This window comes from Sorex araneus, chromosome 1 (genome assembly GCF_027595985.1).
Source record: "Sorex araneus isolate mSorAra2 chromosome 1, mSorAra2.pri, whole genome shotgun sequence".
Lineage (NCBI taxonomy): Eukaryota > Metazoa > Chordata > Mammalia > Eulipotyphla > Soricidae > Sorex > Sorex araneus.
Genome location: NC_073302.1, coordinates 216,096,042 through 216,108,925, shown reverse-complemented (window position 1 = coordinate 216,108,925; position 12,884 = coordinate 216,096,042). Strand labels below are relative to the sequence as shown.

At 34.0% G+C, this 12,884-nt stretch overlaps 1 protein-coding gene across 1 annotated transcript in view; it reads right to left on the bottom strand.

Annotated features, from left to right (window-relative positions):
* The window catches only part of LRP1B (LDL receptor related protein 1B), a 1,943,003-nt gene that overhangs the window by 21,079 nt on the left and 1,909,040 nt on the right, over positions 1 to 12,884 (bottom strand). Inside the window, exon 88 of the mRNA XM_055124030.1 lies at positions 1,556 to 1,632. Coding sequence (XP_054980005.1) covers positions 1,556 to 1,632 — 77 coding nt within the window. The remainder of the gene's footprint in view (positions 1 to 1,555; positions 1,633 to 12,884) is intronic.

The window sequence follows — 12,884 nt, the reverse complement described above, 5'->3', positions numbered from 1 at the left end:
GAAGAAGCCCGTGCTCTGTCTGAAACAGAAAAACATAATCTCTCTCTCTCTCTCTCTCTCTCTCTCTCTCTCTCTCTCTCTCTCTCTCTCTCTCTCTTTCTCTCTCTCTCTCAGACATGCATACACACACACACACACACACACACACACAGCTCTCTAAATTTCTTTCAATATAAAAGTCCTTTGCTTCAATAAAAGAAAAAAAAATATGCATACACTTCTTCAAACTCAGTCTTTATTCTAAATGGGATGTATATAATGTTTAAAATAGATTTTTACTCTTTCGAAGTCTATGTACTGTATTTATTATGGCTACTAAAGAAAATGGACTGGAGCGATAGCACATCGGATAGGGCATTTGCCTTACACACAGCCGACCCGGGTTCGATTCCTGCATCCCTCTCAGAAAGCCCAGCAAGCTACCAAGAGTATCCCACCTGCATGGCAGAGCCTGACATGCTACCTATGGCGTATTCAATATGACAAAAACAGTAACAACAAGTCTCACAATGGAGACGTTACCGGTGCCCGCTCGAGCAAATCAATGAACAATGGGACAACAGTGCTACAGTGCAGTGCTACTAAAGAAAATACCAGATAAGAATGAATAAAATACCTTTTGTTTGCAATATTTAATTTTTATACTTGGTGTGTTCATAGATGGTAACTCAAATGTGCTTAACATAATTTTTATTTTTAAACAATGGTTGAGTTTAAATTTATAATATCATTTGTAATTTAATACAACTCAAAAATCATGAAAATGACACTAGAATGAAACCTACAATCTGGAAATAGAGAAAGAATTAATTTTGTTTTTCATTTCTTTTTAAAATATCAAATTTGGTCAAATATCTCTACCAATTGTTATAAACAAATTCTCTGTTGTTGTATAAATTGGGTAGCTTTGTTCCAGACTTCCATTGTTTAATCAATTTAAATTTATTTAAAGTGCTTGAAAAATACATATTTAAGTAAATGTTGATCTATAGATAGATATTTATTTCAGAACCCTGTTCATCTGCACAAAAGTGATTTGTAAAATGCTGAGCTCTATTTTAATACATATCAAAACCAGACTTTGAAGGACAAAGAAGCAATAAATCAATAATGATCCTTTGTAAGAATGGCTTATCAATATACTATCCCTATCAAGTCTGTTTTTCTCAACAACTTGAAATGTATTTTAAGAAAATTGTCTTAATTCTAATTAAAACATTATTTTTTTTTTACTTTGCTGTAGTGTTCTCACATCTATTGTGATATTCACAGTCTCTGTAGCTGACAAGCATTTCCTAAGAAAAGCTTCTGCTACGTTTGCATATGTGTATCCTGAAGGCTTTCAAAGTTTGTGATAAACTGTCAAGACCTAAGAGAGCATAAAAAGGTGGGAACTGGCAGCAGGTGAGAACTCAGCATTATATCTTTCAAACAATGCCTGAATTACATGCAATCTCTTGCAAAATTCCACAAAGGAGATTTTTCAAGTATCAACTCCTTCAAAAAATGATTTGCACCCTCTGTAGAACAGATAATATAAATGCGAGGAACTTACTTGTACTGATATGATCAGACTTGCTGCTCTTCGGGGCTGGTCGCTCACATTGTGTCCCTGACCAGTTGGTGGAACATCTAGAAAATTGCAAAAACATCAGTGAATATAAGCCACAGTCATCTAAGGTAATATTTCCCATTAAGCAAAATAAAGCAACTAACAGCTACAACTTTATGGATGTGACATAGATATTTCTTCTAATATTTTACTTATTTTCTGTATGCTGAAAGCTAACTTCAATTGGATTTCGCTTGTTGAATTCCTTTGCAAAATTTAGACTTACAATCATATATGTTTCATACAAAAATGTAAATATTTTGTAGATTTACCAACTTTGAATGACATGATCTGAGACTGAAGTCTGATAAAGGTAGGAAATTAATTTTCAAAGTGTTAAAAATTAAAAGTAACCCCTATAAAATTCCATAGGCCAGACAAACACATGCTTGTTCATTATATTTTGGCTTCCCCCACCCCACAATAGTTGTTCTAAATCTAAAACAGAACTAATTATGAAAGAGCAAATGATCCTCTTCTCCCACAGCTCAAGTTACCAAATTTTTACTCTCCCACTTACTGATAGAAAATATAGTGCACTTTTTTTCAATTAAAATCTTACTTTATTACAATGGAGTAAGGAGATGTGCCTAAGTTTTATTGGGCAAAATTGCTTTCCCCAAGAGGCAGCTATAACAAGGCGGAGGATTAAAATGAGAGATCTGAATAAAATACATTATTTAAAAACAAATTGCAGTAAATATAATTAACTGGCTGCATCAAAATAAATTTGAATATGCTTTTAGCGATGTCTGAGTAATGCACATTGGCTAACACATGATGCCTCTGTATCTGTCAGAGGAAATCCACAGAGAAACTCCTTAATTGGCTCCAGTTCTTGATATGACTGTCAGATATCACCAAATCAATAGTAGTTGTACACAGTACATCAGGAGCTTCCAGAAACATTTCAAGAAGATCTCCCTGAGCATAGTGACCAAGCTAAATAACTGCAATTTCAAGTTCTCTGCCAATTCAAATAACTGAATCTGTTTTGGGGACTGAGATTGTATGATGCCATGTGAATTATCTAAGATATTCATGAAAAATATATTGGCTGTCCCAAAACATGGGCAACATCTCATAAAAATCATCATCACTAACAAATTCAAACCACAAACACAAACTCTATTTCATATAAACATATATGACCTTTAGCGTAACTGACAATACCATTCCTATTCAGTGGTAGTAATTTCAGTAGTAGTTATTGGATTAATAATGACAACATAAATTCATGAGTATGGATATGATTTAAATGAAAATCAATACTGTTATTAGGTAATCATTCATGCTATACTCTAACATTTTGTTTAGATTCTTTTTAAAAATCTTACATATACATTTTCTATTAATCATATTTATTATAGGCTATGCTCCAAGATAAACATTAAAATAGAGAACTTAAATTTTAAGAACAGATATGTGAATCTGTCTTAATTATAAAATTGAGATAATGAAAAGAGCACAACTCCAAATAATTTTAATAAAGCATACAACCAATAAAATCATTGATTTCAAAAAACAATTTTTCTTTCTGTGGATTTGCAGGTGAATGATCTATCAAACAGTTATAATTCCTCACAACTTCTAATGTCAATGTAATTCACAGGTGATTCAAAATAAGTATAAATTTTGCATACAGGTTAGTAAAGTAAAATTTTACTACTGTAGAAATATTTTTCTTTTAAGTAACTTTTAAGACAAAATTTTCTTCCCTACTAAAAACATTTCTCATGAGCTGTTGAGAAAAAACACTCTTGTTTACAAATATTATTAACTGATATGTGAAAGAATATTTTTGTGCCACTGTATTAAATAATCAATTAAAATAGCAAAACTTTCTTTTTACATTACCTTCTTTGATTAAAAAAAAACAAAAAAAAGGCAACATTCTCATTAGAATATATTTAAAATAAGAGGAGGAATGAATTGTATACATTCACTAAATCTATGGAATTCTGGCTCTCATCATTACAATGAAATGCTTAGAAAAAGGAAAATAAGGTTGTTCAGGAATTGAGGAATAGTGGCTAGTTATCTAAATTGTCTTTGATATAAACATCATATACTGGAGGCAATTTTTTAAAACTTGCCTATGAAATCCAGAAGAGCTTTTTGAAAATAATTACGTGATTTTTATTTTTCACTTGAATTATTTAAAAAGCATAGGTTGTGTTTATTAACAATATTGATTCTTTTTTTTCTAAGTATAACTTTGAATTGAGTAATTGTGTACGTAAAAGGAATCATCTGCTATAGCCATAATGTTCATTTTCTAATTATAGAGACATACTTAAATGTTTTACTCTCCAGAGAATATTTTAATTGATGTTTATATTGGAAATATAATCCAAATGCTGTACTGTAGAAATTATATATTTTAAGTTGTACATCTTAATCACCTGATAATCACCTTGTGTGCTTCTCTATATACCTTATAAAATAATATTTTAAAGCAAAAGATAAAATAAGATATGTCCCTCTGTACTATTTTCCTCTAGTCTTAAAACATAATTTCTTTTGAGATATTAAATCAAACAGAAATCACTTTTCTTGTTGCCAACCTTATAAAATTACACTAAGGCATTTGCTACTTGACAAGTTCTTCTAATGGTTGATTTAAGATCAAGTATTTTTTTTACCATATTTGTAGAAATTCATAAATGTTCATGTTCTAAGTATATTACAGTAATCAAAGCCATTAATGACAGAGCATTTAAGATCAGAATATATGAAAATCATCAAAATTTACAGTTCAAATCTTCACTGAACTATTTGCATAATCACACCTTGCATAGTATCTCTGACATTTGTCTCTTTATTATTATTATTATTATTATTATTATTCCTTAAGTAAAATCTAAAGTCCCTACTTTTATCACCTTTAATCTAAACTCTTGAAATCTACTGCTTCTAGCCATCAAGCTAAAATCAATCATCATGCCATTCTGAACTAGCTAAATTTTAGATGCTTTAATGGATTTTATGTTATTTATTTTATTTTGGGGACTACATCCTGCTATGGTTACTCCCAACTCTGTGCTCAAGAATCACTCTGCAAAGTGCAATGGACCATGTGTGATGCTGGGTGTTGAACTCTGGTCCAGCATGTGGGAGGCCAGAGTCTTACCTACTTCCCAATCTCCCTGGCTCAGTTTTATGCATTTTAACATCGTTGGGTTACATTTATGTGCATGCATCTGTATATATGGATGTCAAAGGTACATATGTGTATGCATTTATTTTTTAAGCATTCATTTATTCTTTCTTCTTAACATCATTATGTGAAGGTTATTCCTAGAAATTTTTAAAATCAATAACTGCTTGGTAAAGGGTGATCTAATTAACATTATTTTTCCCCTTAAGCTATTGGCATTAAAGAGAAAGACTGTTTACCATTACTCTATTTCTTTAACTGTAGGATAACATAGCCTCAGTAGTTTAGGTTTATTGGGTTACTCCCGTTACAGTGCTCCTATTCCTCTTTGTTTATTTGTAGCTTCTTTCTTAGTGTTCTATTGACTTGTAAATAATGTTTTTCTCTTCTCCTTGAGTCCTTTGCATAGTTTATTCATAGCAAGTCCTTTTTGTATGGACACAGGAAGACTTAACAAATGTTATGCTTTTGTAACCTGGGAGTCATTTGACTCTACATGATATTTTCCTCCAGGGCATCTGTTCTCTTGACCTAAGCCTCAGCTGCCCTTACTTCCTAGCACCCCCAAAGCATGGTCCCGACGTGGGACAAGAAGGACCCAGGGCAAGCGGTGAGTTGTGTGCTACCCTGGCATCGAGATGGGCCTGGCCAAAGTGCCTAATGCTTAACTATAAGTTAAGAGCTTGATCATGGACAAATGCTGTCATGATCCAAACAGTGATACTAGATTTGGACCCTGCTAGGGTGAGGAATGATTAATCTGGCCTGAGTGCCGTGGTCTGAGCCTGTGGCAAGATGTTGCCAGGAGAGCTGCCTTGCAAGCCTCAATGTATCCCTTGCTATGTCCATACAAAAATAACTAGTATTAAGATGTTAATAAGTTCCTGGACTAAGGAAAAGAAAAAAACCTTAAGAGTGAGGAAGGGCTTTGGAGTGCCCTGCCCTCAGGAAGGGCTTTCTTATGTTAATTTGGCTACCTGGCTGGTTATAACCTAGAGGGCAAGGTGGGAGAGAGAAGTAGGAGGAGGTAGAGAAGCGAGAGGCAGCAGTTGAGCAGTAGATAAGAGAGAGGCCGGAGCTGGGAGTGCGGGAGATGAGAAAGATTGAAGATTGAATAAACGGTAACTAATCAGCAACCAGCTTGGTCCTTGTTCTTCCTTCGCCTGTCCTTGACCACCGGCCGTCCGGATCCAGTCCACACACTGCGGTTCCAGAGCACCGAACGCGGGTGGTGAGACAGAGCCGCCCGGAGAGCTTTAGTTTTTTTACATTTAACCTTACTTACTTTTCCACTTCCGTTAGAGCTGCATGAATAAAACGTTATAAAAAATAACATATTTCACTTCATCTCCTTTGTGTTCTGCAATAGACTATCACATTGAAACAGCTATTTGAATTGAGATTCCGATGTACTATAATAAATTAATTACATTTATTTTAAATTGAAGAAAACATAACATAATATAACTAATGATTGTGGAAAAATATTTGCATTTTCAAAAAGTGATTCTTACATAAGTAATTCATAGAAACTTCAAGAAATATTTTACTATTTTATTAATATATTTTTAAGATTATGTTCTTAGAATAAATACTGTGGCACTGCACTGTAGCACCGTCATTCTGTTGTTCACCGATTTACTTGAGCAGGCACCAATAACATCTCCATTGTGAGACTTGTTGTTACTGTTTTTGGCATATCAAATACACCACGGGTAGTTAGCCAGGCTCTGCTGTGTGGGCAGGATACTCTTGGTTGCTTGCCGGGCTTTCTGAGAGGGATGGAGGAATCAAACCCAGGTCGGCCACATGCAAGGCAATTGCCCTACCTCCTGTGCTATCATTCCAGTCAGAATAAATACTGTGGCACTGTAGCACTGTCGTCCCATTGTTCATCGATTTGTTCAAGCGGGTACCAGTAACAAATCCCCATTGTGAGACTTGTTGTTACTGTTTTTGGCATATTGAATAATTTTTATTATTTAGGTGGGAATAGTACTAACCCAGCCCAGCATGATTTTTGCAATATAATATTGGTAGTTTATTAACTAGTTACTACAAATTTGATATTTTTTATTTTGTGAACCAAATATTCTCTCTTACTATACAAAAATGGGTGGGGTAGTTAAACAGTATAAAATTAGGATATTATTACAATATTCTGTTTCAATTTTAGTCTGATGTATAAGCAGAGGAATTTATTGTACTGTAGCAGATATTTATAAACACAGAAAACACATTTAGTATATCAAATAATTTTGTAAATACAAGAAGATATATATGTAGATATACTTATGCACACGTAAAAAATATATATATTTATATTTCATTGAGGATGATATTTAGAAATCTTTACTAATTTTAGTTTGAAACATGATATTATTATTATTATTTTACAACCTTCTGAGATTAAAATGTTAAATAATGCATGATTTATGAGTTTTAAGTCTCAAAACTTCACTCCTCTGGTTTTCCTATCAAATTATGCATGCTTCAATTAACAATTCCTGGAATTTGGTAAGATTATAACATAAGTATTGTTATACAAAAGTACTTTTACTCAATTTTTATAATATGGCATAGAATTACTCAGAGTATAAAATGATATTTTGTATCTGAACAAAGAATCACAGGCAATATTGTTTTACAAATAAAATGTATGGTTAGCACTTGATTATCATTTTCTATGACAATGCTATGATCCTTCTAATTCATTGTAGAGGTGGAAAGAAAATGTTTATCTTTATAAGCTTTTGCTTAGGAAAATAACTATTTTGAAAAGCAAAAATTGTTCCAAATAATGGGAAGTAAATGCATTCTTTGAGTTTTTAAATTGTTTGAATCACTGAGAACACTGATTAAGATGTCAAATAGATGATGTCTCTGGCAAGATTATTGGGGGAAATGCTATTAAAGAGTATAATATCCTTTTGGATATCATTATATTTTTGAAACAAACACAAAATACTCTGGAGTCATTAAGATAGATTCAAGGTTAATCTCCTATGAATTTATCTTTATTATTAAAGAACATAAATTTATTTGGGAAGACTAAGGGCCACCTCAACAGTGCCTGGAATGCCATTGGAATACAGGCAATACTGAATCTGATGCCCAAGCATGGGGGAGTTGCTTGGTTCAGGCAGTACTGGGATCAGGACTACTAGTGTCTTGGACTTTTATCTTAGTTCAGGAATAGAACGTGCATATCAGTCATTTGAGCTATATTCCTGGCTATAAATAATACAATTTTGAATATCATTAACAGTCAACTTTGTATGTTGGACATTTCATATTTTTCTATATAGCTCTATACCAAATATCTGTGTACTCAGTATTATTTTCCATTCAAACTACATTGTTTTTTGGTTTTGGGGGAGGGGCACATTTGTATTCAGGGTTTACTCCTAACTCTGTGCTCAAGAATCACTCTTGGTGTAGGATCATCTTTGGTTTCAGGGAACAACTGAACTAATTAATGATGCCCACATGTCAAGCAGAGCCTTGACAGTTGAAGACCTCCAGAACCCAGCCACAGTAATGCTCAAGGCCCTCTCCACATGTTAGGACGAGCCTCATGCATGAAAGAACCGGTAGAAGAACCCAGGTGTGTGGGACCCGTGGCTGAGATCTCTAAGGCTGCTCAGATTGGGACTGGGCCTTTTCCACCCAGATCCCCCATTTTCCAGTAGCTGGGCAGTCAAACCCAGAAACTGCCCCCGGAGCCATATAATCCCACCAATATCCAGAGACTATAAATAAAACCAAGCTCCCAGAAACCTAGTTCTTTTTCTTGGAGAACCTGACAAACTACCAATTGTCTATTGCCCACACGGAAGAGCCTGGCATGCTCCCAATGGTATATTCATATCCCAAATATAGTAAAAGATATAAACACAGCTCTTGGAGAGCCCAGCAAGCTACTGAGAGTATCCCACCTACACGGCAGAGCCTGGCAAGCTACCCATGGCGTATTCGATATGCCAAAAACAGTAACAATAGGTCTCATTCCCCTGACCCTGAAAGACCTTCAATCGTTGAGAAAGACGATGAAAGGAGGCTGCTAAAATCTCAGGGATGAGTAAACAGAGACATTACTGGTGCCCGCTTGAGTAAATCAATGAACAACAGGATGACAGTGATACAGTGATACATGTGAAGCAAGAAACTAAACTAAACTATAGTTCCTAAATTATACTTCATTTTTAGGTGGATATTATTAGGTACTACTGTGTTTTGTTTTCTTTAAGTTGCTTAAGATAATTTTCTGCATTTATGTTTGATATATATCTATTCCTGGTTCAGTTCTATCGTAGTATATTGCAATGTATACTTTTAAAATATGATATTATGTATTGAGAATTGCTAGAGCTCTAAAAACATAACTATCTTTATTTAATTTTTTAGAGAATTTAGTCAGAAAGAATTTTTGATTCCTTTTAGTGTTAATGCTATAAAATAAAAACTAATGAGACATTCAATAAACACTGTCCAAAAATTATTTTAGAAAAAGTAAAATCTAATGAGAAATTTCAACTGAAGAAGTGGCAATAAAAAGGTATAAAATTAATAAAATGGATTATTGAAACTAGTTTAAGAAGCAAAGAGAAATATAAAAGATAGATCTAGTTTGCCAAAAAGTTACCCATAAAAGGAAGTTCATTAAGATGGTGAGTTTGGGGGCCAGAGGGATAACACAGAGATATTCCTTAAGCTTGACTGAAGTGTAATAAACCTTGGGTCCACATACACTATACATTGCTTGTGCCACATTGTCACTCAGTGTCACTCCTGAACAGAGCCAGAAATAACCCCGAGAATCATGAACTATGCCACTAAGAAAAATCAAATATATAAACTTCGCATCTAAGTCATATGTATATTAACTTTAAACCTGTCTTTAAAGGTGGCAAATAAATGTAGAAACCAACATTTATTTTATTTTTTTTTACAATAGATTCATAGGAATGCAAAAGGAAATTTAGCCTACAGCGCAGCCATTATTTTCTTGTTTCCTTAAACATTCTGCCTTCCAGAGGCCAAGGGCTTAATATTTTTTAAATATTGTTTAATCTCATCTAACCCATCTGCTTTCTCTTTTAAGTTTTTCAGCTCTCAGACCCATGTTAAAACTAAGCAGGTTGTGAGCATGAAAATGTTTCTGGAAAGGTAATGGACCCCTCAAAGATTTAAGAGGGTGCAATCTCCAGGGGTATTATTACAAGCAGGTAGGCGGGTCCTGGTACTGAGCTTTTGGGACATAATCAAATTTAGAAAGTGCAAAGTGGTAGCTTAGAAGTAGCCCAAGGGCACAAAGAACACCAACCTTTGAGAAGCAAATCTTGAGCTTTTTTGGAGATAAGATACTGATGGCCTTACTATCCCCAAGGAAAGCAGAAAGGTTTCCCAGAGTATCAGACATCCCAGAATCACGAAGGATCACTAGAAAATCACTCAGATGGCTGGAAGAATAACAGCCCTCAAACCTCATGTATGAAGATACAGATGAAAAAGCATTAACTGCTGGAGGAAAAACTAAAAGTGGTACCCTTGGGTCTGTAATCATGGGACTCTGTAAGCTACACTGAGGTTGGGATTTATCTACAGAGGAAAGAGATGACTCTGAAACAGACAGCTTCATGAATGACTCTTGTTAGAAGATCCAGTAGACGCAGTTACCCATGTTAAAACTTACTAAGAGGGCATGACTGGAGATGGTGATTAGCCTGCCCATCATATATTGTTTGAAGCTGTTAAACTTCATCCCTCTTTGAGATCCCTGCAAGCTACCAGGGTATCACGCCTGCACAACAGAGCCTGGCAAGCTACTCATGGTGTATTCAATATGCCAAAAAACAGTAACAACAAGTCTCACAATGGAGATGTTACTGGTGCCTGCTCTAGCAAATCTATGAACAGCAGGACTACAGTGCTATGATGCTAAAGAGGCAGACCCAAGAAAGGAGAAGCTTAGGGAGAATGTAAAGGTCAGGATAAGAATATGAAAGGGCCAACAAAGAGGCAGCATTTTCTGTAATGATGCTTAGGTTTACATACAAACACCCCCCCCCACATTCTCTGTCCTTTACTCTGGAGAACAACAACAGCAACAACAACAACAACAAAAATAGAAGGAACCAGAAGGGAGGGGAGGGAAGAAGAGTGGAGAGTTCAAAAGGGTGGGGAAGATTAAAAAAATGTAAAGAGAAAAAGAAAAAACTTTAAAAAATTGATTCAGAGGTTTAAAGTAAAATGTTTTGACATAAAATTCTGTGCTGGACATTTGAAAAGACATGTGAAATGATTAGTGAATAAATGCATCAAAACTGAAAATTTGAATACTGGAAAAAACATAAGGTGTGGTTTAGAGTAAATAAGCTGTTTCTGCTTTACTGAATATATACATGCATCAGCTGAATAGGAAAGGGTGTCAATCATGAAATTAGTATTAAGCAAATTGGTGACTATAATTGAAGATTATATTATATATTTATATTATACTATTGCATTTACAATAATAATTAATATTATTATATTATTATATTTATATTTATATTATATTATATATTTCTCTAGAAATAGTGGTCAATTTGATTTCCATAGTAGTAAGAAAACCTGAATGTATGGATCCCTAAGAGCAGTACTCCATCCACATGATGCTAAAATGAAAGGCCAATTCCAAAATTGGCCAAAATAAATAAATAAATAAAAGAAGCAGTGTGGCATGTTAGAGAGGAAGAATGAGAAGAATCTGTTAGTGCAATTTTTTTAGAGTCCTATTTTATTTTGGCACAAAATAAGAGTGAATAATGAAGATTTTTTTAAAAATAAAACTGATTGAAAGTCCTTCCTAAATCTCAAGGCTTCTCTGGTGAAGGCTGGTACAATCTGAAGCAAATTATGAAGGGACTCTTTGGTCTCTAAGTGAGTTAATAACTAATGCTGGTTATTAACTATTACTTAAGGCATATCAATCTAATACAAACTTAGGATAACTGAAGAGACACCAGAAGGTATTTTTACAAGATTTTCAGTATATGAAAGTCTTTAGGAGTATAATATTTAATTCCAATTATTTATTTTTTCCCATTTTTTTTACTTGCAGTGTGTGCTGAGATATTGATGTTGACAAACTTAAAACTTACATCACTGAAAAATAATTCTATTATACAGAAGGCAAGCTCCTTTCTGGTACTGAAGTGGATATATTTTTCTAGTTACACGATAATCGTGTATTTACAAAATGAGAACACTAAAAATTTTCAGAGCAAAATATTTATATTTAATAAAAGAACCTTTTAGACTTGTCAGTATGAGTTTCCTATTAACACCATTTAACCTGACTGAAAATATGAGGCTTGAATTTAAAAATAATAATCTTAAAATGATTTAAAAGGTGAACAAAAAATAAATTAATATAATGGATTTTATTTGAAACCTGAAATGGTTTGCTATTCTAAGCTTTAGTAGAAATTAAATTTAACTATCCTATGTAAGTGTTTATTAATCACCAAATTTGCCTAACCTTTATAGGGATGTGCTGCAGAGGCAAACATTTAAACAAGTCAGAAAAGATGACCATTTCATATGTATTTTTGTTTGTTATTGTATTTCATGTTTTGTTTTTGAGTCAAACCAGGTTTGCAGAACTTGGGAGACTGAGATACCTTAAGTGGACCCTGGGTCAACTGCAAGCAAAGCAAGACCTTTACCCTACTATCCTCTCTTCCCAGAGCCACTATTTCATACTCACAATGAGAAAAGTTATGCAGAACTAGTCTTAAAGTGTAGCTTCAACTACTGGTGATCATGGACTGGTGCGAATATTCTAAGTTAAAAAGGTTGAAAACACCTGGCATAAAAATTGATTCTGGAGTTGACAAATGTCCCCAGTAACCCTAAAATGCTGTAAAATACCAAGACAGTGCTTTATTTACATTTTACTTATGCTGAATGGGGGGGTGGCGATAGTTATGAAAGAGGAAGCCTCAGTTTCTCCTTTACTAGCTTCTGTGAAAATTTTAATTTTTGAATTCCCTAATCCTACATTTTGGATTTCTTGTGAAGTCCTGGGTTCTTCCCGATCCTTTCTGATCAACAGGAAGTTAAAAG